This window comes from Phodopus roborovskii, unplaced genomic scaffold, assembly GCF_943737965.1.
Source record: "Phodopus roborovskii unplaced genomic scaffold, PHOROB, whole genome shotgun sequence".
NCBI classification, from domain to species: Eukaryota; Metazoa; Chordata; class Mammalia; order Rodentia; family Cricetidae; genus Phodopus; species Phodopus roborovskii.
Window position 1 is genome coordinate 11929621 of NW_026125295.1, and position 23445 is coordinate 11953065.

General features: G+C 52.6%; 2 protein-coding genes across 3 annotated transcripts in view; both read right to left on the reverse strand.

Moving 5' to 3' along the window:
* Als2cl (ALS2 C-terminal like) overlaps nt 1-23445 on the reverse strand; it is a 232033-nt gene that overhangs the window by 110353 nt on the left and 98235 nt on the right. The window lies entirely within an intron of this gene.
* Nucleotides 16397-22008, reverse strand: Myl3 (myosin light chain 3). Its single transcript, XM_051203295.1, has 7 exons — nt 21850-22008; nt 19882-19909; nt 19606-19755; nt 18328-18501; nt 16779-16856; nt 16635-16674; nt 16397-16508 (listed from the first exon to the last, which is right to left on the reverse strand). The coding sequence occupies exons 1-6, from the start codon at nt 21991-21993 to the stop codon at nt 16646-16648; spliced, it is 603 nt and encodes a 200-aa protein (XP_051059252.1). The 5' UTR covers nt 21994-22008; the 3' UTR covers nt 16397-16508; nt 16635-16645.

Genomic DNA, 23445 nt, shown 5'->3' on the forward strand with positions numbered 1-23445 from the left:
TATACACCTGTAATATATATTTATACATCTCATGACTGGCTTTTACGGTAACTGTTTAAAACCATCATCTCTTGAGGGGAGGACGCCGCGGACAATTTTTTTTTTTTTTTTAAAAGAAAGAACAGTGTCAGAAAGGATGTGGAGAAAGGGGCGTGTAAAATGTCAGCAACTGTGGAGGTCAGCTTGACTCAAGAAGATGAACGTGGTATCACCACGTGATGAGGTAGTCCCCAGTTGCAGGGCGGCTCCTCCAAAGAACGGAACCTGCACGGAGATCCCGTGACCTGCGCAGGAAGCTGAGTGGTTTCAGTGAGAATGACTCCCAACAGGCTAGCATGTTTTAACACTTGGTCTGCTGGCGGCGGCGCTGTTTAGGAAGGATGAGGAGGTGTGGCCTCCTTGAGGGAGGGGTGCCATTCCCAGTATGCTCTCTGCCTCCTGCTCATGAGATATGAGCTCTCAGCTACCGCTCCAGCCACCAATGCTTTTACTCTGTCGTCATGGGCCCTAACCCTCTGGAACTGTAAACCCAAGTAAACTGTTTTGTAAGTTGCCTTTGTCATGGTGTTTCATCACAGTAGTAGAAAAGTAACTGAGACCTTGCCTTGGGATAGAAAGAAAAAAGAGCTATGGGTATAACTCAGTGGTAGAGAGTTTGCCTAACATACGCAAGGCCCTGAACACACACATGCATATGCACAAGCATGCACGCACACTAGGAACTCAAATACACACTTGTGTTTAGTGTCCATACCCTCCAAACCTGGGAATAAACTGCCTTACACTGTAAAAGGAATGTTGCTGATGGCGTGACAGTGAGGAGACTATCGGGGATCATCTGGGTGAACCCCAGCCAAGTGGAGAACCATCACTGGCTGTAGGCAGAGAGAGGTGTGACCTTTGAAGGCTGCTCAGTGAGATACAGCAAAGCGCTGGGGCTCTGAAGGCACAAAGTAGCACTCCATAAGCCAGGAACACAAAGTACCTTCACAAGCTGGAAAAGGCCAGGGAACACCTTCCCTGAGACCTCTGGAAGGAACACACCCTTGCAACACCCTGGTTTGGCAGACTCTGGCCTGCAGAACTGTAGAAGAGTGTTCATGTCATCTCCAGCCACCAGATTTATAGTCATTCGTTGGAACTGCAACAGAAAACTAACACATACCTGAGTATGGGGACTCCAGGCCCCCAAAGTGCTGGGAGTTTGGGTTATTTGTGACCCCTGAGTCCCCACCCCCATATGGAGGCCCATTCCAGGGCCTGGCCTCTCCTTGCCTTGTCCCAGGGAAGCCGGCGTGGCTCCATGTTGGAGACCGTTCTCATGCAGACTCTGTTGCAAACAAAAACCATCCGGAAAATTCAGAAAGGGGATGGGAGAGAAAGGAGGAAAGGAGAAAGAAGGAGAAGAAAGGGGCCAGGAAAGAAGGGAGGGAGAAGGGGGGAGGGGATGAAGGTGAAGATGAAGTAGGGGGCCCTGAGCATGTCCAGTAGAGAGAGGGGAAGGCAGGGATTGGAGCTGGAGAGATGGCTCAGTGGCTTCAGAGCACTGGACGCTCTTACAGAGGACAGGTGTCAGCTCCCAGCATCCACACCAAGCAGCTCACAGTCATCTGTAACTCCAGCTTCAGGGATTCAGGTCCCTCCTCTGGCCTCTGTGGGCACCTGTACTTACATGCATAAACGCACACACACACACACAGAGTTAAAGATAAAACACATCATTTTAAAAAGAACTTATATGTAGGCAGGACACAAACCATACAATTTGAGGAAGACATAATCATCTGAAACAAATGCAAGGGAGCCAAGCAAAAAATTAATAAAACTCTTTAAATAAAAAAATTAAATCAGGAAAACTGGGCAAGGAAATCAGCATACTGACAAAATACAAACAGAGGCAATAACAAATTAAAAAGATAATCCATTAATAGAGTCACATCGCTTTTTAAGAGCCGAGACTCTGTGTCCTGTGACTGGGTTTCTCTGTCCTTCCCACCCCCCCTCATAGGGCTTCTAGCCTCACTTGGTCCTGACTCTTTGCTCTGACCTTTTGACCCCAGACATCCATGCAATTCCTTTCCTCTTCTCTTGGCCATAATCTGCAAACTTTTTCTATAAACAGCCAGATAGTATTTTAGACTTTGTGAGCAAAGGAAGGCAATTAAGACTAAAATGTAGGTTTTTTTTTTTTTTTACATGGGGGGGGATCTCATTTCTCCAGAACATTTTTCTGACTAAATTCAAAATATAGTAAGATCTGAGTTTTTGTATTGATTTGTTTTGTTTGGCCCTACAGGTAGGTCAGCTAAGAAAAAAAATGGTATTTTTTTAAGAGGATAAGATCAAAGTGTTCCCTACCATTAAATTAATTACAAATGTTCCGTAAAAATCATTTTGGCTCAGTGGCAATGGAGCCAGGTCTGATGTTGCCTCTCGGGTGAGGCCTTCCTTGGGTACCCTCAAACACTGTGTGTCCCCTAAGGAGCTCAGTGTCTTATCTCAGCACTAGGGAGGCTGAGGCTGGTGGATCTTAAGTTACAGACCAGTCTGTCTTCAAATAAATGACCAGGCTTGGTGGCCTGGACCTGACATCTCAGCTCAGGAGCCAGAGACGTAAGGCTTGTGGTGAGTTCAGAGCCCAGATTGGTCTACATAGCAAGATTTCATCCCCTCCCCACCAAAAAAGAAGGCGTGACCATGGTGGAGCACACTTTTAATCTCAGTACTAGGGAGGTAGAGGCCAGCCTGGTCTACAGAGCAAGTTCCAGGACAGCCAGGGCTACACAGAGAAAACCAGTATTGAAAAGCCTCACCCCCACCAAAAAAAAAAAACTAAACTAAGAAGTCCATGGCCACCGTTCCCTTCCCAATTGCCCCTATGAACTCTAATTTTACCTGTGGTCCTTCATACAATCTGACATATATAATTTGTGTGCATGCGTGTGCGCATGTTCATGTAGTGCCCTCAGAGGCCAGAAGAGGGCTCAGATCTTCGGGAGTTGGCATTACAGGAGGTTGTGAGCCGCCCTCCCAGCTAGGGTCCTGTGAACCAGACTCAGGTCCTCTGGAAAAGCAGCAACCACCTCTTCAGAACAGCCATATATTCTTAAACTTCTGTGTATTAGCTGTCCCTCTGGCCCATTAGTTCCACCCTCACCCCTAAACTCCATGAAGCAAATAGTTTTTTCTCTTCTGTGGTCCCGACACTGGCTGCCTTCCACACCCTGTGTCTTTGCTCTTTCTCCGACTCCAGAACTCCATTGCTCACGGGGTCATGTGCCCCCTCGGCTCTCACACTTTGTCCACCATCACCGGTGAGGCTTCTGGCCTTTATTCCCCGCAGTGTTTCACAGTCCCCCTGGATACCTATTATGTCTTGATCCTGATGGGGTCCCCTACCCCTTCACCTAAATTAACGATTCTTTGTGCGCCTCCATGTCTTGTCTAACTATCCCTCCTCCAGAAATTCTGTCCTTACCTCTCCCTAGCATTTGGGTTTCCACAGTCCCCTGTGATGAGCCTTCCTGCTTAAGCATTTGGTCAGCGGGAACACCCTGTTGCCATTACCTGATAGAAAGGTGACAATCCCCCAAGCCCCTCCTCTTCCCCAACCCACATCCTGCCCTTACTCTGTGCCTGTCTCTGGGCCCTCTTTGAGGCCTGCTAGAATGTTCCTGAGGTCCACCTCCTATTTCAACATTGGTCCTTCTAATCCCCACATGCCCCGTCCTGCAGCAGATGGAATGATTGGCGAGAGGGAGGATAAAGCAATCTGCCAGGATCACACATATGGCAGGATTTGAACCTGATCCCCAGCAGGGACTCCTGGCCCGGGGTACACACAGTAGACACACAAACAGGCAGATTTGGGGGCCAGCTGGGCAGCGGGGCCCATTTGAGCAGCCAGAGCTCCGCCTCTCGGCCAATGTCTCTGCGAAGCCAGGCGTCAGGGGCTCACCCGGGAGCCGGCTCCCGCCCCCTGGCATGCCGCCAGCCGTCATCCCCATGAGGTCAGCCAGGGCCGGCGATTTCGGGGAAATACCAGCTGCTTATTAAAAACAGGCGGTGGTCAGGCCCCCGCTGCTTTCCCAGTAGAAACCCGGGTGTTTGTGCCAAGAGGAGCAAAAGCTGGCAGGGAAGGGCAGGGCCGGGACCGCCAGGCGCGGAGAGGGCTTCGGGACCCGATCGGACCGCCGGGGAACCCGCAGGTCACCCGCACCCGGAGGCTCAGCCGGGCAGTGAGGGGTCGTGACTCCTAGCGGGTGGAACTCAGGCAGCCCACTGGCCGAGAGGAAAAGCGGAGGTGCCACCACCAAGCTCTCGGTCGGAGTTGCGCGGCCAGGGCCCGCCAGGCGCACGGGGCCCTGCAGGGGGCGCTAGAGACCCGCGCTTGCCGCATCTGGAGCTCGTTAGGGCTGTGCTGCTTGGCGGGCGGCGGCGTGAGCTCATCCCGGCCCGCCCCGCTGCGGTTTCCCAGCCTCTGCGAAGCCGACTCCACACAGAAGCGCCGCGCCGAGAGCTGGGGGACCTCAGCGCTGCAGCCGCTGCTCCGGGCTGTGGGTGTTCAGCGGGAGGAACTGCAGTGTGTGTCGCTGGCAATGGCCCAGTTAGACGGAGCCTTGAGAGCCAGCCACCAGCATGTGTCGCTGCTGTCCACCGTGAGTTGTTGGGATGTGAGACTGTGTGTCTCACCAAGAAAGCAACTGCATATGGGATAAGCAGCACTTTCTCCTCTGGTTTTATTGAAAAAAGAAGTCAGGCTCATAGAAGAGAAGGATGAATTCAATTACCAGCCTTGTCCCTGCATGAGTGCAGAACGTCCAGGCCAGCCCTGGTGTCCCAGCCTAGGACCCAACTCCATATTCAGAACACATACATAATCACTGCTTCATCTGACCTTCTTCTAACCCAAGAACTCTCCACTTCAGAACGTCATGGCTAACAGTACCCCCGCTAGATCGCATAGGGAAATTATGCACCAGCTTATGGATTCTTTCTCAACAGGGGAAGCTCTCGCGTTCTGAGCTAAAGACAACAACCCGCAGAGTGCAAGTCGGTGATTAGGTTAGGAAAAGCCTCTCAGTGAGACTTCCCCGACCTCTGCTAGGAACAGGGAACAGCTGGGCTGGAGGTCTTTGAGCCCTCCACCTTAAGGGGGTCCAGGCTATTTGCAATGTGCGCCGTAGGTTGCTGCTTGGGATGCAAAAGGTATCAGGCTCCAGGGATCTCATGACCAGAAGTCATGACAGAGGGGTGAGCGCATGAAGAGTGTAAATGCTAGTGCCTCTGAGCATTTGTGCCCTTTCCACCAGAGGCCCTGGCCATTGCCTTGCTCGTTGGCCCCAGGTTCTCTGTGTACACTGCTACACAAGGTTGTGCTCTCTAGCTATTCTGGTCCTTCAGGTCCCCACAAGTAAGACACAGAGTCTCCCCCCCCCCCCCCCCCCCGCTCTGACCAACCATGAGGTCCGCAGACTATAAAGGAGTGATCACCCACAGAAGGCGTGGGGATCCTCAGTGCCTAAGACACTGGTGAAGCTGGATGAGGGATTTTTTTTTTCTTAAACTGGAATGGCTATGGTTTGCATAACCAGAGCTTCCAAATTACTTAGCAAAACATGTTTGCTTTTTAATTAACATGTGTTTTTTTTAAAAAAATGGTTTTAATTAAAGTGGATAGAAGAGAGAAGGGATGATGGAGGGAATATTCCAAGCAGTTCCAAATCCCAGCCCAGTGGGAGGCTGAGCATGGTGGCCCAGGCTTATGATCCCAGCCCTCAGGATGCAGAGGCGGCAGTGTCAGGAGTTCAAAGCCAGGCTCAGCTACAGAGCAAGTTGGAGGCCAGCCTCTGCTACTTGAGATGCTCTCTCTAGAAAAACAAATAAGCCAGGTGGAGGTGGTGGTGCACGCCTTTGATCCCAGCACTCGGGAGGCAGAAGCAGGTGGGTCTCTGTGAGTTCGAGGGCAGCCTGGTCTACTTGATGAGTTCCCACCCAGCCAAGGATATACAGTAAGACCCTATCTCCAAAATAAATAAATAAATAAATAAATAAATAAATAAATATAGTGGAGCCCTGCCCCAAACTGGAAAAAACTATGAAGAGAGAATATTCAGAAAGCCCGAGAACAGCACTGGGTGACTCCATCCCCTCAACCCTTCTTGCTAAGAATCCCCCCCTTTTTTTGCCTTTCCCCTCTTCTTCCCCCTTTTTGTAGCTATGTAGACTAAGCTGGCCTTGAACTCACAGTGATCTGCCTGCCTCTGCCTCCCCAGTGCTGGGATTAAAGGCATGTGCCACCACCACCACCTCCCAGCTAGAATTTACCCTTCTTGCAATTTAGCCATGTCCCTGGCAGCTGGGACCAAGGGAGGGAAGGGCTAGACTTTCAAAATGCAGTCTTGGGAAGGGGTCCAGCAAGCAGAAAGGGAACAGAAACAAGGCCGAAGATCTGAGAGTGGGCGCCATGTTGAGGGAGCCTGAAGTTTCCTAGAGAGTTAGGAGTGTGGGGTAAAATCATGAAAAAAGTCTCATCACATCCAGCCACTCCTAGTAAAGGGAAGATGGGTATGCACTGGGAACCCCTAATATGGTAATCCCAGGGACACCGAGGCAGGAGACAAGCAGGCTGAGGCTGGGACCACAACGTGAGAAAGAGGGTATGTGAAGGGCTGGCCAAAGGGAGGGACTCTGTGGAGACTGGGAACACAGGGTGCCAGAGTCTCTGGTGCCAGGGTCTCTGGGTGCCAGGGTCTCTGGTCCCAGGGTCTCTGGGTGCCAGGGTCTCTGGGTGCCAGGGTCTCTGGGTGCCAGGGTCTCTGGGTGCCAGGGTCTCTGGGTGCCAGGGTCTCTGGTCCCAGGGTCTCTGGTCCCAGGGTCTCTGGGTGCCAGGGCCTCTGGTCCCAGGGTCTCTGGGTGCCAGGGTCTCTGGGTGCCAGGGTCTCTGGGTGCCAGGGTCTCTGGGTGCCAGGGTCTCTGGTCCCAGGGTCTCTGGTCCCAGGGTCTCTGGGTGCCAGGGTCTCTGGGTGCCAGGGTCTCTGGTCCCAGGGTCTCTGGTCCCAGGGTCTCTGGGTGCCAGGGTCTCTGGTCCCAGGGTCTCTGATGACAGAGTCTCTGGGTGCCAGGGTCTCTGGGTGGGCTCAGAAGGGGCCAATGAGCAGAGCTGTAAATTACACTGCTCCAGCAGGGGTCAGCCTTGACTCCTGCACAGATGAGGTACCTGGCTGGAGCTCCATGATTGTTGATGGAAGCAGAAAGGCACTTTCTGGCCTCTGGGGATCTGTAGCAGCAAGAAGGCACAGCTCAGGGTCAGATGTTAGCATAAGCTTGGGACAACACCCGAATAACTACATAAGACTAACCAAGGAAAATGAAGGGGAGCCTGGGGGAGCGGAGGTAGCCCCGGGGTCTGATGAGATAGATGCTCCAGAACCCTAGCTTGAAGGATTTCCACCCAAGACCCTGTTTCTCATTAGGTGCCTTCTCGCCTCCCCATCTCACACCCCCACATGAAACGTGCCTGCCTGTGCTTAATTCATTACACCCAGCCTGGTGGGAGGCCCGGCGGGGCGGGTTATTTTTTCCCCTGAGCTCAGGCATTCCTTGCTTTATTATTCTGCACATTTCAAAGCCTCTGTCGCCTCCCCAACTGCCTCCAAGCCCAAACTCAGATTCTAAAAGGGGTCCCTCAGAAGTTCCCTGTCTATCTGGTCACTTGAGGCCCATTGATGAGCTGGGAACTCTGGGAGGATAGACAGGGTCCTTCTACCGAAACCTGCACCTGAACTGATAGACTGCATGGGCCCAGGCACCACCCCAGCATACTTCCCCTCTCGCTTACCCCTCTCTGGTCCACCTTTCCCACAGGGAACCTCAGGGATATCTCGTAAGTCAGAACCAGCCTCTGTCTCCCCCTCCTGGAGTAAGGGCTAGGACAATTATCAGGGCTCCTGCCCTGCCCTGGGCCTTACCCAACTATGCTTCAACAGAGTCAGTTGTATTGCACAAGGCTGTATCTATTCTAGAGTGCGTTTTCAGCCTAACAAACAACAGAAGTGGGCTCAGCCTCAAGGACCACTGAGGGGGAAGGAGAAATGGATGGTTCTGGAAACTCAGTTTCAGAGAACAGGAGTGGGTCAGGAGTGTTGAACAGATTTCTACCCTACCCCAGAGAGCTAGCTCCGCACAGCTGCCTCAGCAAAGGACGGGGCCCTGTTACCAGAGGCATTCAAGCTAGAACGCTTGGGAGAGGGATTGCCTCAGATGCCTGGGACTTCTTCCTGCTCAGCTTTTAGGTTGAAGTCTGGGGCTGGCAGGCACTGGTGAGTCAGATGAGTGGGGGGATCCCTCTTCACTCCATGAGGGGCCACCAGATAGACACAGAAGTACAGACCAAGGCACAAAGAAGACGTGAGATCTCAGCCAAGGAGTCTTCCTTATTAATTCACTAGCCGGCAACATGGAAAGGCTTGAAACACAGAGGAAGGGGCTATCACTGGGCGGACAGGTGAGGTGCATTTAGTCTGGGCTCCTCCACAAAGGACTTGAGATGGAGGCAGCTGCAGAGGAGGCTGGGGGTGGGGGTGGAGGTTGTTGCGCTACCTTGGGAGGAACCCAGGCAGAAGCTCACGCTGAGGGATGAGTCTGCTTGTTACTCTCAAAGACGTGACACGTAGAGGCCATCTTGCCCCCAACAGACCCTGCAGCCAGGCATATCTACCTACATGTATAGACTTGATGAAGATACCCTGAGACACTCTACGGTAGGAATCACTCTAACAGAGACATGGTGTGTTCTGAGAGTCCACAGCAAATGTGGAAGCCAGGACCTGCCCACATTTCCACTCTCTAGAACTGACCTTGAGACCCCTCTAGATGCAGAGTCTTGGGGGAGGGTGAATTACACAGAGCTGGAGGTCCTAAGCCAAAGCAGTGAGCCCTTATACAGGCTCCTCTCCCCGAGCACCCCTCTCCCAGGGTTAGAGCTGTGTTAGCCTGGAGCTGTGGGGACTGGCCACATCATACTCATGGGAACTCCTAGCCCAGGCCCTTAGGCCAGACGGAGGGAAGCATAGATACCCGCTCATTTCCCCAGGCCTCAGCACCATCCATTTTATGTGCCTTCCCACAGCTGCCACCAGCCCACTGGGGACGAGAAGTGACTGTCACCAGCCTCCTCACCTCAGCTACAGGTCCCAGAGGTGACACTAAGAATGTCAAGTCCCAGATCCACCTGCAAATGGAGCTGAGACGATGCACCCTCTCCCGTGTGCCCTGATCTCACCCTGTATCTCCCAAGATTCACTTACACTGCCCCTGTCAAGACCGCACCACACACACACACACACACACACACACACACTCCCCATCGGAGTGCTAGGCTATTTGCAATCCCAGAGGGAAATGTCATCACTAGTAGTATGGATGGACAGAGTGACTGGTGACTTGATGGGTTGATTCAAAAGCATCTAAAGCCTTGGACAGATAGCCAGGTCCCAGGGCTTCTGTCCAAATTTCCTCAAAACTTAAAAGCTGACTTGTAATGTTGTGCCTTGCCAAGTGAAGACAAGCACAGCAGTTGCCAACAGCTGTCACCATTGCTTTGTAAGCAAAAGGATATTTTCAAGAGGTTGAGGGGGTAGGGAGGGAACCAGGCTTGGTGGTGCATGCCTATTGGTGGTGCATGCCTATGATTCCCAGTACTTGGCAGGTAGAGGCAGGAAGATCAGGGGTTCAAAGCTATCCTTAGCTACATAATCAGTTCCAGGCCAGCCAAGGCTATGGAGTAAGACCCTGTTTCAAAAGAAGGAGGAGGAGGTGGAGGAGTAGGAAGAGGAGGAAGAGGAGAAGGGATAAGATCTCACAGAGTTGAGTCTTAAGAGGCATAAACTGAAGTTCATGGGAAGCACACAACATAGGACTTTTTTTCTCATGAGAACGTTCTTGAGTACTGATGTTGGGACCACAAATTTGAAAAACTCTAAGTGCTTTCAGCCCCTACCAAGGCAAAAACCCCTTCTGCAGCCTTCTTGACTGGAAATTCCCACCCTCTCTGCTTGCACACCCTTCAGGACGGGGTGATCACTACCCATCCTCAATGGCGTGGAGCGGAGGAGATTGCTCTAGAGCAGCTCAGGATGCTTCTCAACCTTTCCTGAGACAGAGGAAAGAAGCCAGGGTTGGGATAAGGTGGCAGCAGGCATGGGAAAAGGCAAGCAGATGCTCTCAGACCTAGAGTACTGGAGTAGTCGGGAAGGGGGACACTCATGTGTACCTGGGCCAGAATAAAGAACTAGGAAGTCAGGCGTTATGGTACTTGGGAGACAGAGGCAGGTGGATCTCTTGAGTTCAAGGCCAGCCTGGTCTATGGAGTAAGTTCCAGGACAGCTAGAGCTACACAGAGAAGCCCTGTCTTGAAGAAAGGAAGAAGGGAGGGAAGGAAGGAAGGGAGGGAGGGAGGGAGGGAGGGAGGGAGGGAGGGAGGAAGTTGGTCCTACACCATCTTCCCTATCTCTGGAGCCCCAGAGGCTACCCACTGGCCACTCCCATTCCCACCAACCCTTCTGAAAGGTTCAAAAACACTGAGGCCCTGCGGATATGATGGCTGTGCACATAGGATCCAAGAGGCACCTACACACCAGAAAAGGGACTAGAGCATGGAAAAATAGTAGAAGCCCGGCACCCCAGCCACCTGCAGGACAGAGCTGGAAAGGCCCTGGAAGCCCTGACAATCTGGGTCCTTCTCAGTCCTGGAGGCCCCAGGCCCTGGCTGCTGGGAGAGGAGGGTCTGCTGGGATGGGACAGGCTACAGGCACTCACACAATCCACATTCCAGCTCTGCTCTGTCAGCATTTGGGCAAACCCAAATTTGTGCGGCTTCGGGAGGGTGGGGAACAAATAACCCCCAGACTTGAGTGAGGGCGGGGCTGGAGCTGTTGGAAGGGAGTTGGAGGGAACCCCAGGAGCACTTCTGTGCAAGGTCACGAGTTCAAGACCTAGGTTTTCAGCTTGTCCCCTGAGATGGTTCAGCTCTCCAAGTTGGGGCTGACTGCGTCCCCACGCAGGCATACTTATGCCCCTCTCTACAAAACCTCACCACCGCTGCGCAAGGCCTTGGGACAGATGGCACACAGCACAGCAGCCTGGCTCCCCAAGCACCTATTATGCAACAGGAGGAGCTGTCAGGCTGCTGCCAAGTCCCTTTGGCTCCTCCCCTCCCCCTCAATTTCATACATTCCTTTCTTTGGACCCTTTCACTCCACACCCTGACTTTTCCCCCAGGCCTTCGTCAGCTTTCTGTTGGCCCCTCTGTGGCTGACTGTTTTGAGCCCCACGGTTTAATTTCTCATGCTGGCAGCCCAAGCTCTTTCCTTCCGTGGCCCCGAAAAATATTCACAAAACGCCCGGCTTCTTCAAGACCCTGACTTCACTCTTCTTCCCCCTGAATTGTGGCCTCGCTGCATCTCTGCTTCATGTGAGTATGTGACCTAATCCATGTCCCCTTGGTGTCCCTAAAGTCCCTGGGAATGGTGTCTGAACGAGAGAACACAGGATGTGGAAGATTGCCAAGAGCCATGGGTGGCCCTGTAGGACACCAGAGCAGGGAGACATCACAGGCCTCTCTAACTCTCTGTCCTTTGGATTCAAGTTCCAGCTCCTAAACATGTGAGCTCCAAGGGCTCACTGGACTGTTCTCTGTCACTGGACCTCCTGAGCTAAGTCCTGCAGCTTCATGGGGACCGTCTGGCCCTGTCAGGAGCCCTGATGCTGAACCCTGCCCTTGGCCAACCCTCTGGTTCAGCCTGAATCAGAACCGCAGAGGCAGCTAATTACTGCCACCTAAGAACTCAGAGTCCCAGCTCAGGCCAGATGAAGGGCATAAGGGAGGGAAAGCCCAGAGCAGACCTCAGCCTTAAGGTGCCCGTGACCTGACACGTAAGGCCTGGAGGGAACTAGGCTGATGGGGGGACAAACCCCTCTCCCCTTTATATCCCTTTCTACCAGCAACAGGGCCACAGGCTGGACCACCCTGCTTGAGGGGGGAGCTGGGACCAGTGTTTATGCAACTGTGGGAAGGCCACAGCCGGGCTGGCAATGCAGCCTGCCCAGCGACAGTGCTGACTCAGCAGAGCCCCCCAGCACGTCCACCACAAACACACAGACAAGCACAGTCACACATAGAGGCAAACACACATGTACGCATGCACAGATAAATGAGCACACATGTACCCACATATTCTCAGTCATTCATGCATACCACATGCATAAGAATACACTCCCTGACATAGGCACACTTGCGAACACAGAAACACACACACACACACACACACACACAGACACACACAGAGGAACATACCAAAGCACACACACTGTCTGTCTCACAACTAGATGCACTGGATAATGGTGAACAAGGTGAAGGGTGGCTTCAGCAGCTGAGTGTCACCTCCCACGGGCTGGGGTCCTATGCTGAATACAATAGAGACAGTGGAGCACTGCCATTCAACTCTCTGTTCCCTGACTGTGGACACATGTCACCACATAACAATGACACCACACCTTCCCCATCACGATGGACTGTACTCCCAAACTGTGAGCCAGAACAAACCCTCCCATCCTTGAGTTGCATTTGCCCGGTATTTTGTCACAGGAGTAAGAAGAGTAGTAACTAATGCACTCCCCAAACCAGACTCGACTTCCCCAGGGTCTGCCTTCAGCAGCCCTAGTATGCCCTGCCTGAGCTATCTACACAGGAAGCCCAGAGGGGCAGGGGGAGCATGTGAGATGTTCCCTGCTCCCTCCACCACCAAGCCGATGCAAACACTCAGACCGCCTCATCCAGATAGGGGTGAGGGCTGGGAGGACTAGATCTAGAGGCTCCAGATGAGGAGCAGACTCTCTTGGAGTAGGACGCACGTACTTCCCCGACTGACATGTGGGAAGCTGGCAACAGGACCACTTCTTGCCTCCAATTGGTTAAAAGCAGTACATTTCCTGCTCAGGACCCCCTCCCCAAGGTGGACCCCACTAGCAGAAAAATGCTGAGCCCACCCAACCCAGTCCTGTGCAGGGTCATCCATCCATGTACGAGAATTCTCTTCCTTGTAAGACTAGCTAAGTCAGGTATGATGGCACACACCTGTGATTCCGAGAGAAGGCTGAGACCGGAAGATTACAACAAGTTTGAGGATAGCCAGGACTCCCTAATGAGTCTTGATTTAAAAAAAAAAAAAGAAAGAAAGAATGGTTCAGTGGTGAAAAGCCCTAGCTGCTCTTCCAGAGGATCCAGGTTCAATTCTCCAGCACCTACAAGGCAGCTCACAACTGTCTGTAACTCCAGTTCTAGAGGATCCGACACCCTCACAATACAGGCAAAACACCAATGCACATAAAATAAAACTAAATAAATCATTCTTTAAAGAAAGAAAAGACTAAGTGGTTCCATTGAATAGCGCCTGCCTAGCGACTGTGTGCCCTGGCTGCACTGTTCCCTTGGATATTTACACTGCGATCTGTCCATCAGTCCACAGTGAGTTGTTTCCAGCCTGGGCTACTTGTAGACAATGCTGCCAAAAACATGGGTGCAAATTATATATTTGAGATTCTGTCCTTGATTTGAGGGAACATATATTCAGAATTGGAATTGTGTCATGTGATAACCCTGCTTTTAGCGTGCGTGCGTGCGTGCATGTGTGTGTGTGTGACCTTCAGGCACGTTGAAAAACCGCTATTTTGTTTGCCATAATGGCTGCATCGTTTTACCCTGCCACCAACACACAAGATTCTCATTTCTCTACACCCTCACTAACACAATTTTCTATTGCAAAGGGTGGCTGTTGTAGTTTATTATTCATTTGTTTGCTCTGGTTTGATCTGGTTTGGAGTTGTTTTTCTCTTTTTTGTTCTTAAGATGATTTCACTATGCAACACAGGGCAGCTTCAGACTCCACAGCAATCTTCTTGCCTCAAACTTCCAAGTGCTAGGATTACAGTTTTGATTTGCCTTACTCTAATGATTAGCAACATTCTGACTCAAATAAATAAATGTGAATAATGGGTCAGGGGGAGGTGAAGAGAACTTACTGTTCCTGCATAAGGTGAGGTTCAATTCCTAGCACCTACTTGGTAGCTCACAACCACCTGTAACTCCAAGTCTAGGGGATCTGATGCCTTCCCTTTTTCGGCCTCTGTGGCTACTAGGCATGCACACAGTGCTAATATATACACACAGGTGAAGAAATCATACACCTAAAATACAAATAAATAAATTTTTGTGTTTTTGTTTTGTTTGTTTTCAAGACAAGGTTTCTCTGTGTAACTCTGTCCCTGGAACTCACTTTGTAGACCAGGTAGGCTTCGAACACACAGAGATCTGCCTGCCTCTGCCTCTTCCTCCCAAGTGCTGGGATTAAAGGTGTGTGCCACCACTGCCCAGCATTAAATAAATCTTTTTTAATGTGTATGCTATTCCATTGCATAACAGATGCCAAGCATGGGTGGGGTGGGGTGGGGTGATGAGTTCCACCCTCGTGCCATTTTGCTGGTCGGTTGGTTATTTGGATATCTTTAGTTTTTTTAAATCACATTTGTTTGTTGGAAGGGATGGTACGTATGTACCACGGCACGCGTGTGGAGGCCACAGGACAGCTTTCAGGAGCTGTTTCTCTCCTTCCACCATGTGGGTCCCAGGGATCAAACTCAGGTCATCAGGCCTGGCTGCAGACATCTTTAGCTACTGAGCCATCTCAGCAGCCCCAATGCATCTCTGTTAAATTGAATTGTAATCTTTATTTTAGTAGTAGAGGTTAAACCTTGGGCCTGGTAGAAGCACTCTGCACTCTACCCCTGAGAGCTCCATGCCCAGCCCCATGTCAATCAGACCAGGCTGGCCTCAAACTCACAGAGACCCTCCTATCTCTGTCTCCTGAGTGCTGGGAAGAAGCCAAGTACCACCGAGCCTGCTCGTGTCCATCTTCTTTATAGATGCTTACGCAGGTCCTTTGCCCGGTTTTTAATCAGATTGTTTCCGAGGGGGTGATTTATATGCGTTCTTTTCATACTCTGAATATTAGCTCCTGTCCTTCAAATCTTTGTCACACTCTTTTCCTCTCATATAACCCCTGACCTCGTTATTTACAAGTCAAGCAGCTCCCATCTCCGTCCGTCCTGCCCCTTGCCACCCACTTCAGTCACTGTGCTCCAAGTTTGCTCATGCACGCGCGTGCACACACACACACACACACACACACACACACTTCTAGCTCTTTCCCAGCTGTCAGGGCCCCCTCAGCCTCCCTTGTCCCTTGATCCTCAGCAGGTCTGGCGTGTCTGCTCTGTGTGGGCCCCGCACGCACACAGAGCACGCACACAGAGCTCCACACCGCTCTCGCTGGCGCTGTGTCCCCAGTGCCTGGAACAGAGCCTGACACACAGCAAGTGCTCAGTGAAAGGTTAAATGGTTTAACACACGCAAGGTTAAAATCGGAAGCAGCAAAGACCTCTGATGCCCTCTCACATACACACCCTTATACACATATCTACACGCCCGCACAATCCTTACACACTTAGACTACACTGCTGCCACACCAACACCCCCAGGCAGCCTGCTCTAGAACGCACAATCTAGACCTGGTATGCAGACACGCTTACAACAGGGCCATGGAAATGAGCCTTGATGCGGCTGTCCTAACCCCTGGGTACCTCTGGCCCTGTGGGCTTTCCTAGCCCTGTATAGTCCAAACTCGCTGTGACCCTCCATCCCCAGTCTCCAGGTCTCGCACCTCTCTGTGGGGTGTTATTTTTCCTACCCATCAAACCTAGGAGGGCCACCACCTCCAGGAAGTGTCCTCTTACAGTGCCCATGGAGCCTCACAGCTGTGACTACCACCTCCGTTTCTCCATCAGTCAAGCCCGTGGCTGCTGTGCCCTGATTCTGACAAAGCCAGCTCTTGCCTTGCTATTCATTTCCGTCGTCACTCAGGCCACACCACTCCCTCCCTCCCTGTCCTGGGCTTGAGCTTAGGCTTGAGCTTAGGCCTGGAGTTAGCTCACTGTTCAGACAGTACTTTTAGGCTCCCAGTGGCGTCCTTGTGTTGAACGGACCAGCATGACTATAGTCTCCCAAAGTGAGGAGCGAGGTGAGGCCAAAGGAAGGGCAGCCAGGCTTCCTCTAGCTCAGCACCGTGGAATGAGGAGCAGAGAGCTGGAGAGCAATGGAGAGAAAGACCCGGGAAGGGAAGGAGGGAAGGGCGGAGGGAGGAAGACAGAGGAAAAACAGAAGGAAGACAGGAAATCATTTATTCATAAGGCCATGGGGTGGAGAAAGGCAGGCAGTCACAGGTAGGCAAGCACATCCCAACAGGGGCCAGAAAAGACAACCACACACGCGCACACACGGTCTGGGGTCATGTGCAGAAGTCTGGCCCACTCCCTTCCTTCTCGAAGCTCTGGACCTGGTGTCCACATCACGGTTGGGTGGTGCCATGTCCCCAGCTTGGCCTGCCCTGGGCTTCCTGAAAAGCAGCCGCAGGTGACAGAGGAAGGGCTAGATCAAGACAGCAGAGCGCCAACTGGGAACTGGAGTTGGTGGAGATGGGGTGGGGGGCAGGGGCCTTGGTGTTAAAGAGTGATGGTCTCACCTGTGGGAGGCTCAGCTGGCCATGATGTGCTTCACAAATGCTGGAAGGGAAGGGGAATGTGAGGCTGGGACTCATAACGGGTAGCCAGGGGTGGAGCTGGGTACATGACCCCTCCCCAGGAGGCCCCCAAGCTGCTGAGCCCACCTTCGTAGTTGATGCAGCCATTGGAGTCTTCTTGACCGGCCATCAGTTTCTCCACTTCATCCTCAGTCAGTCTCTCACCTGGCAGGGGTGGGAGGCTAAGTCACCCCACCCAGTCATGTGACTCACTGGGGGTGACTTTGCTAGAGCAGCATTGCTCCTAAGGTCATGGCCAGCCATCACCGCTGTGTCCAAGGCCGGGACAACCAATCATAGGTCGGGAAGTGCAGGACCTCGGGCTGGCAACCTGGGCTCTCCTCTGGGCCTGGCATCTTCATGCATATACTGTCTGCTATCCCTGCCAGAATGGCGGGCGTCCCCTGCCCGTCTGGCAGCAGTCTCTTGGGAGCAACCCTGCGGCCCACGGAGACTTTGACAAATGGCCATGGAAGGGAAATCCACAGTCTGAAATTTTTCTTTTCTTTTTCTTTCTTTCCTTTTCTTTTTTGGAGTGTGTGTGTGTGCGTGCGCGTGCATGTGCGTGTGTATCAATGTTTTTGCTTGCATGTATGTCTGTGTCAGATTCCCCTGGGGTTGCAGACAGTTGTAAGCTGCCATGTGGGTGCTGGGAATTGAACCCAGGTCCTCAGTGCTCTTAACCACTGAGGCCCCATCTCTCCAGCCCCAAGTTTTGTTTTTTTTTTTAATTTTTTTCCTCTTATTTATTTGAGATATGATCTCACGTGTCACAGGCTAGCCTCCAACTGGCTCCATAACTAAGAGTGACCTTGAGTTTTATTTCTCCTGCCTCCATCTCACAGGTGCTGGTATTACACGCAAGCAACACAGTGTTGAGGACCCAGCCCAGGGCCTCCTGCCTGCTAGGCAGTCACATTCTCAGCCGGAGTCTGACATTCTGTACCGTGCCCTTGACTGGTAGAGTACCGACTGTGGTGACTCCCACACTATATACACACCACACATGCACGCACACACACACACACATACACACGTGTGTGTGAACCCTGAGGCCAGCATATTGAACACAGCAGTTGTGCAATAAATATTTTCTGCATGAAAAAGTCACTTTGAACCAGACGGTGGGTCACACGCCTTGAATCCCAGCACTCGGGAGGCACAGGCAGGTGGATCTCTGTGAGTTTGAGGTCACCCTGGTCTACAGATCGAGTTCTAGGACAGGCTCCGAAGCTACACAGAGAAACCCTGTCTCAAACAACAAACAACAACAACAAACAAACAAACAAAAACCCAGTCACTTTGAAGAGTTAGGTGACCGGGTACCTGATGGTGGTGCCGAGGAACATACAGCCCACACATATCACAGGGATGTCGCTTCCTTAGACACAGAGAATGACGAACCCCAGGACTACTGATGCCTGGGTACCTTCCTACCCTCCCTCCATGTGGTTCTTCTAGCTTTCCTTCAGCCACACCTAAATGCTATTTCTACCTCTTGCCTTCCAGGCACCTTGACTATCATTCCATCTGTTTCAATTTCCCGGATGAGACGTGGGCCCAGTGGCAGGTGACACAAGGTTTTCCCCAGGGTACCCCAGAGGAGGAGATGGGTGGAGAAGAAGGTCGCCCTCACCCAATGTGGCCAACACATGGCGGAGCTCGGCGCCCATGACAGTGCCGTTGCCCTCCTTGTCAAAGACCCTCAGCCCCTCCACAAAGTCTTCGTATGTGCCAGTGTCCTTGTTCTTGGAGATGTGCTGCAACATGGGCAGGAAGGTTTCAAAATCCATCAGCTTGGAATTGAGCTCTGCAGACAGACAACCGCAAGTGTTGGGTCAGAAGATGGACAGGCACAAGCTTCCCTTGCCTAACGCCGAGGGGCCATCCCTCTCCCATGGTTCCTGAGCTCTCCGAAGTGCGTGCTGTGTACAAAATATGCCACCACCACAAGGCACTTGACAATCTACTGAGAAATGCCTGGTTTACACAGACCTTTGCTATCCCAAGTGGAGTCATGTGGGCTTGGTTCTTTACTCCTCTCTGTGTGTCTCTGTGTCTCTCTCTTTGTCTCTCTCCAGGATCTCACTACCTAGCTCAGGCCAGCCTGAAATTTACCATGTAGACCAGGCTGGCCTCAAATTTATGGCAATTCCCTTGCCTTTACCTCCCTAGTGTTGGGATTAGAGGTAAACACTACAACAACTTTATTTTTTAGACTTTGAACATCTGTCACCCTGCACTGTTTATGTAGTGCCAGGGATCACCCAGTGTTTCAAGCAAGCTAGGCAAGAATTCTACCAACTGAACATCCCCAGAACCGCCTCCCCGTTTCTGAGATAATGTCTCACTCTGTAGCCCAGGCTATCCTGGAACCAACTATGTAGCCTAGACTGGCTTCCAAATCATGGTGATTTGCCTACCTCAGACTTGATTGTTGGGTTTGTAGGCCTATATTGCCATGCCCAGGTCTCATTTCTTATAGACCTTACCCTGCCTACCCCTTGTAGACACAGCTGAGCCCAAGAGAGGCCTTCTCTGGATCTATGATGGGGGCCTGGGTGTCACTCTTCCCGAGTCAAAGCAAGCAACCAAGGTGAGGGAAGTTGACAAAGACCCACAAAGGGATGCTGAGGAGGCTAGACTAGGGTAAAAACAAGTACCCATGTCCCCTGACCGACCATTGCACCCGTATGGATTCTGGTTAGTACTAGGGTCCATCGCTATGGCCAGGAAGGGTCCAACATGCCCGTCCTGCTTGCTTCCTATCACCCTGGCCTGGTAGCCAGGCTCGCATCTTCATCATAATAGGAGAAAATCAGGAAGCAGGTCAGTGAGGTTCCCATGATACCCAATAGCCGCCCACCCTGTAAGTCCCCCCTTGGGGCTGGCACTAACGGGCAGGGTGTACTACCTTCCTGTTTGGGCTTCCCCAGGACACGGAGCACCTCTGCCTGGGTGGGATTCTGACCCAGAGCCCTCAGGACATCCCCACACTGGCCATACGTGATCTTCATCTCGCCCTTGGGTGTGCGGTCGAACAGTAGGAAGGCTTCCTTGAACTCTGTGGGAAAGGGCAGTGAGCTCCGGATACTCCCTGGCTGATCCCACCCCACTCTCCACCCCACTGGTTTGAACTGGGGACCCCTGGGCCACCCCTACCACTCCCTGGGCTCAGGATCCTGCTCACCTTCAATCTGTTCGGGTGTGAACTCGATCTGCAAAGAAGTCCAAAGCCTGAGTACCTCTGGGTCATTGTTGGCCGCCTGGGCCTCAGGCCTGTGGCTGTGCCAGCTCCTTCTCATAGCAGTAGCACAGCCTCTACCACCCAGCACCTCCTGCTGTCCGTCTAGACACTGTCCTGCTGCTGCAACAACCCCACACGCATCTGTCCAAACTAAAGGCTTTGGGTCTACCTGCAATCAGGTTCTGATATCAGTCAGGCCACGGTGGAAATGCTCAATGTCACAGGCCTGACCAAGCTGACTTTGAGGGGAAGAGCAAGCATCTGGCTTCAGGCCAGAGGCTGTGTCAGCATGGAAGCATGTCTGTGGGTAATCAAGCGCGCATGCTTGTGCACATATGTGTGTCTGTCCCTTACAGATCCCTTTGGGACACTAATCTTTATGTTCTGCCTGTGGCCCCAGGGCAGCTCCCCCCACTCCAGCATAGCACAGAGCTAGGGCTATGTAGTGTTCTGAGTGGGGCCACCCTGGGGTCGGGAGGCCTCCTGGGACCCAGTAACCCCCTCCTCATCTGCTTCCGTTCTATTCTTATCAGTGCAGTCACTCTCCCCAAAGTCAAGGTCATGCCAGAGAAGGGAGCTGGGGGAAGAGGGCATGACTGGCACCTGGGAACCCTCCATAGTGCATGGCACTGTGCAGAAGGACATCCTCTTCCTGTCACCTGCTGTGGTGGCCCTCTGATTTGAGGCTCAACCCAGTATTGAGAAAAATATCATTGCCAGCTCTCTGGGAGCTCTCTATGGGAAAACTGGAGAGACGGGGCTCCCGGCTTCTGGAAAAGGCTCCATCCTTCTCTGCCAGCTGGGGACAGAGAAAGACCGAGGAGGGGGCCTCTACACCTTGTTTTGAGGCATAAATTTATGGCAACCTCATGCCTGATGAGATTGGACAATGCCACCATGGGACTCAAAGTAGTTGGAGCCTTACAAGGCATCCTCAGGTCACATTCTAGGTGTCCTCTAAGGATGACAGGGGAACCAGGAGCCAATTCTGGGGTACAGCCATCTTGAAAGTGGGGGGCTCATGGCCCCAGTTCACAGTCGAGGAAGCTAAGGATTAGAACAATTAAGGTGAGCCTGAACTGGGATACAAACCCAAGGGACATAGGCAGGTGCCTCTGGGAAAGGGGTATGACCGGATGGAGGCTCTGTAAGAATGGCTCAGAGCTTGGTGGCTGTGTGTGGGTGGAAAGGGTTCCTCTACAGGCCTCTCAAGGCCAGAGCAGCAGTGGCCACTGGCCAGCTGAGGACAGGACACAGGCTGCGTGCTGCTATGCGGATGCCACAGGTGGCAGGCATGGCTTGCCCTCCCAGTTTAGACTCTGGGAAAGACAACTGGGCCAGGAAAGCTCTTGGTGCTGCTTGGTCATGCTCCACAACCAGCTTCCTGCATGACTTTCAGAGCCTCCCTTCCCAGCATGTTCCTCCATTTTCCCAGCTAAAAGTGAAGCCCAGGAGCGCTCTGCCAGATCTTGGCAGGGGCAAGCGTCACCCAGCCTGAGCAAGGCCCTGATTTCCCTCCCTTACACACCCCTCCTCCTAAGAATGCTGGATGTGGACCTGAGGCCCCGGTAGCCAGAGAAGGAAGAGCCCTGTAGCGTGGGGAGCAGCTGGCTGCAGGACTTCCTAAAGATGTAATCCAGAGAGGAAAACAGGGGGAATGGGTTTTCAAAATCACCAAAAATTATTTCCCAGTCCAGACTCTACTCTCAGCAGCCTCAGGGGAGTCTCAACAGCTGCCTGACCACCATCCCTCCTCCTTTGGTCCTGTGAATGTCTGGAATAACCAGGTCTTGTTTAACCTCTGCACAGAAAGTGCCAGCTTCTAGGGTCTTATCTGCCATGCTAAGTCCCACTCTGAGATCCACTCATTTGCTCTGGCCCTCCTGCTACAAAGTAGCTCCCCTCACTCACCTTAATCTTGGAAGCATCAAACTCTGCTTCCTTGGGGCGCTCAGGCTCAGGTGCAGCCGCAGGTGCAGCGGCAGGGGCTGGAGCTGCTTTGGGGGCAGCAGCCTTGGAGTCATCCTTCTTAGGCTCTGGCTTTTTGGGGGCCATAGGAGCTGTAATCACAGAGAGGCGGGAAGAAGGAAGGATGAATAGAGTGGGGTAGGTGAGCCTTCTGCCACCCTGGGCTTTATCCTGCTCTATACCTCATGACCCCAGCCCCACCCCTACCATGCACAATAGGGACAAGGCCATAAAAGGGCATTGGCTCTGCTCAAGGGGCTATTTTGGGTCCTGGAGAGGGCATTGTTCAGGCCCAGGAATGGGTTGGGGGAGGGGAGGGTTGTCCATTCTCCCAGTCACCTGTTGGGGAGAGGGAGGGAGAGGGAGACAGAGGGAGACAGAGGCTATTGCTCAGCCTGTGCTCTGAGCACACAGACACAGAAAGACAGTTAGACACAGACACACACAGACACACAGACACACACATAAACACACGCATAAACACACACACACACACACACACACACACACACACACACGGAGTTACTCTTCTGCAGACCGATACATTCTGGACAGGTAAAGGTTAGAAAAGTGTGTGCTGGATGCTATGCATCATGGTCGGGGCTGCGATGACCTAAGGGTCACTCTAGAGTTACGCTTTACACCTAGGCATCCCAGGTCCTGTGTTCAAGAGCAAGGGGAGGTAGGTGTGGATCTCTGTCCAGGCACCTTCCCAGGTAGCAGATTCCGGGCTGTGTGGGTGGTGGGAGGTCTCTGGACATTTATTTGTATATATTGTCTGGATGTCTCCGTGCCAGGGTCTGCGAGAGCCAGGCTGGGTCTGGGAGAAGGGTCTGATTCCAGGTGTTCCTGTTCACGTCTGTCTGTGTGGGTCTGAGTGGGTGTCTGTGATGTGGCTTCTGTGTATTTATGTCTGGGTGTTTATTGTACTGGTGTGTGAGTGTCGAGCTACAGCAGACAGCTGCAGTGCAGTCATAGGGTCCCAGGGTCTCCAGGAACACCCCAAGTGCAAGCAGAAAGGGCGACGCTCCCTTAAGGGCTGTCCTCCGCGCTAGTTCAACGGCTCCTTTTACAGTTCCTGCCAACCCTGGCTAGGTCTCCCGTTTCACCCCCTTGCTTCTCTCTGCCCCTCCCTGCGATGCCCAGTGCCCGTCCATCTCCGCTGCCCTGCCCGCAGACTCCAGGCGCTGCTCTCCTGCAGACTCCAGGGTCGGTCTCTTGCTCACCCCTTCCCCCCTGTGTCCTTTCCTGCTCGCCCCTCCATTTGCCCTGAAACTTTGCCTCTCCCCCATCTTCCCATGCTTCCTTCTGCTCCAGGGGAGCCTGAATCTCTGAGGGACACCAAGGTGCTGGGCAAGGTTTGCACCTGGGCTCCAATCTAGGATTTTCACCCCTCAGTTCCCACTCCTAAGGTTCATCCCCCCAGGCATAAGCAACAATGCCCCTCACCCCCGCCGGAACCACTCCCTTGGTCCCCTGCCCTTTGACAGATGGCTATGACATAGCACAGCCTGGCTGGGCCACCACTGGAGAAATGGA

Coding starts and splice junctions, on each gene's coding strand:
- Myl3 (XM_051203295.1), bottom strand. CDS start 21,993: ATGGCCCCCAAAAAGCCAGAGCCTAAGAAGGATGACTCCAAGGCTGCT. Junction 19,756..19,881: donor CACACCCGAACAGATTGAAG/GTGAGCAGGATC, acceptor CCTTTCCCACAG/AGTTCAAGGAAGCCTTCCTA. Junction 18,502..19,605: donor GGGGAAGCCCAAACAGGAAG/GTAGTACACCCT, acceptor GTCTGTCTGCAG/AGCTCAATTCCAAGCTGATG.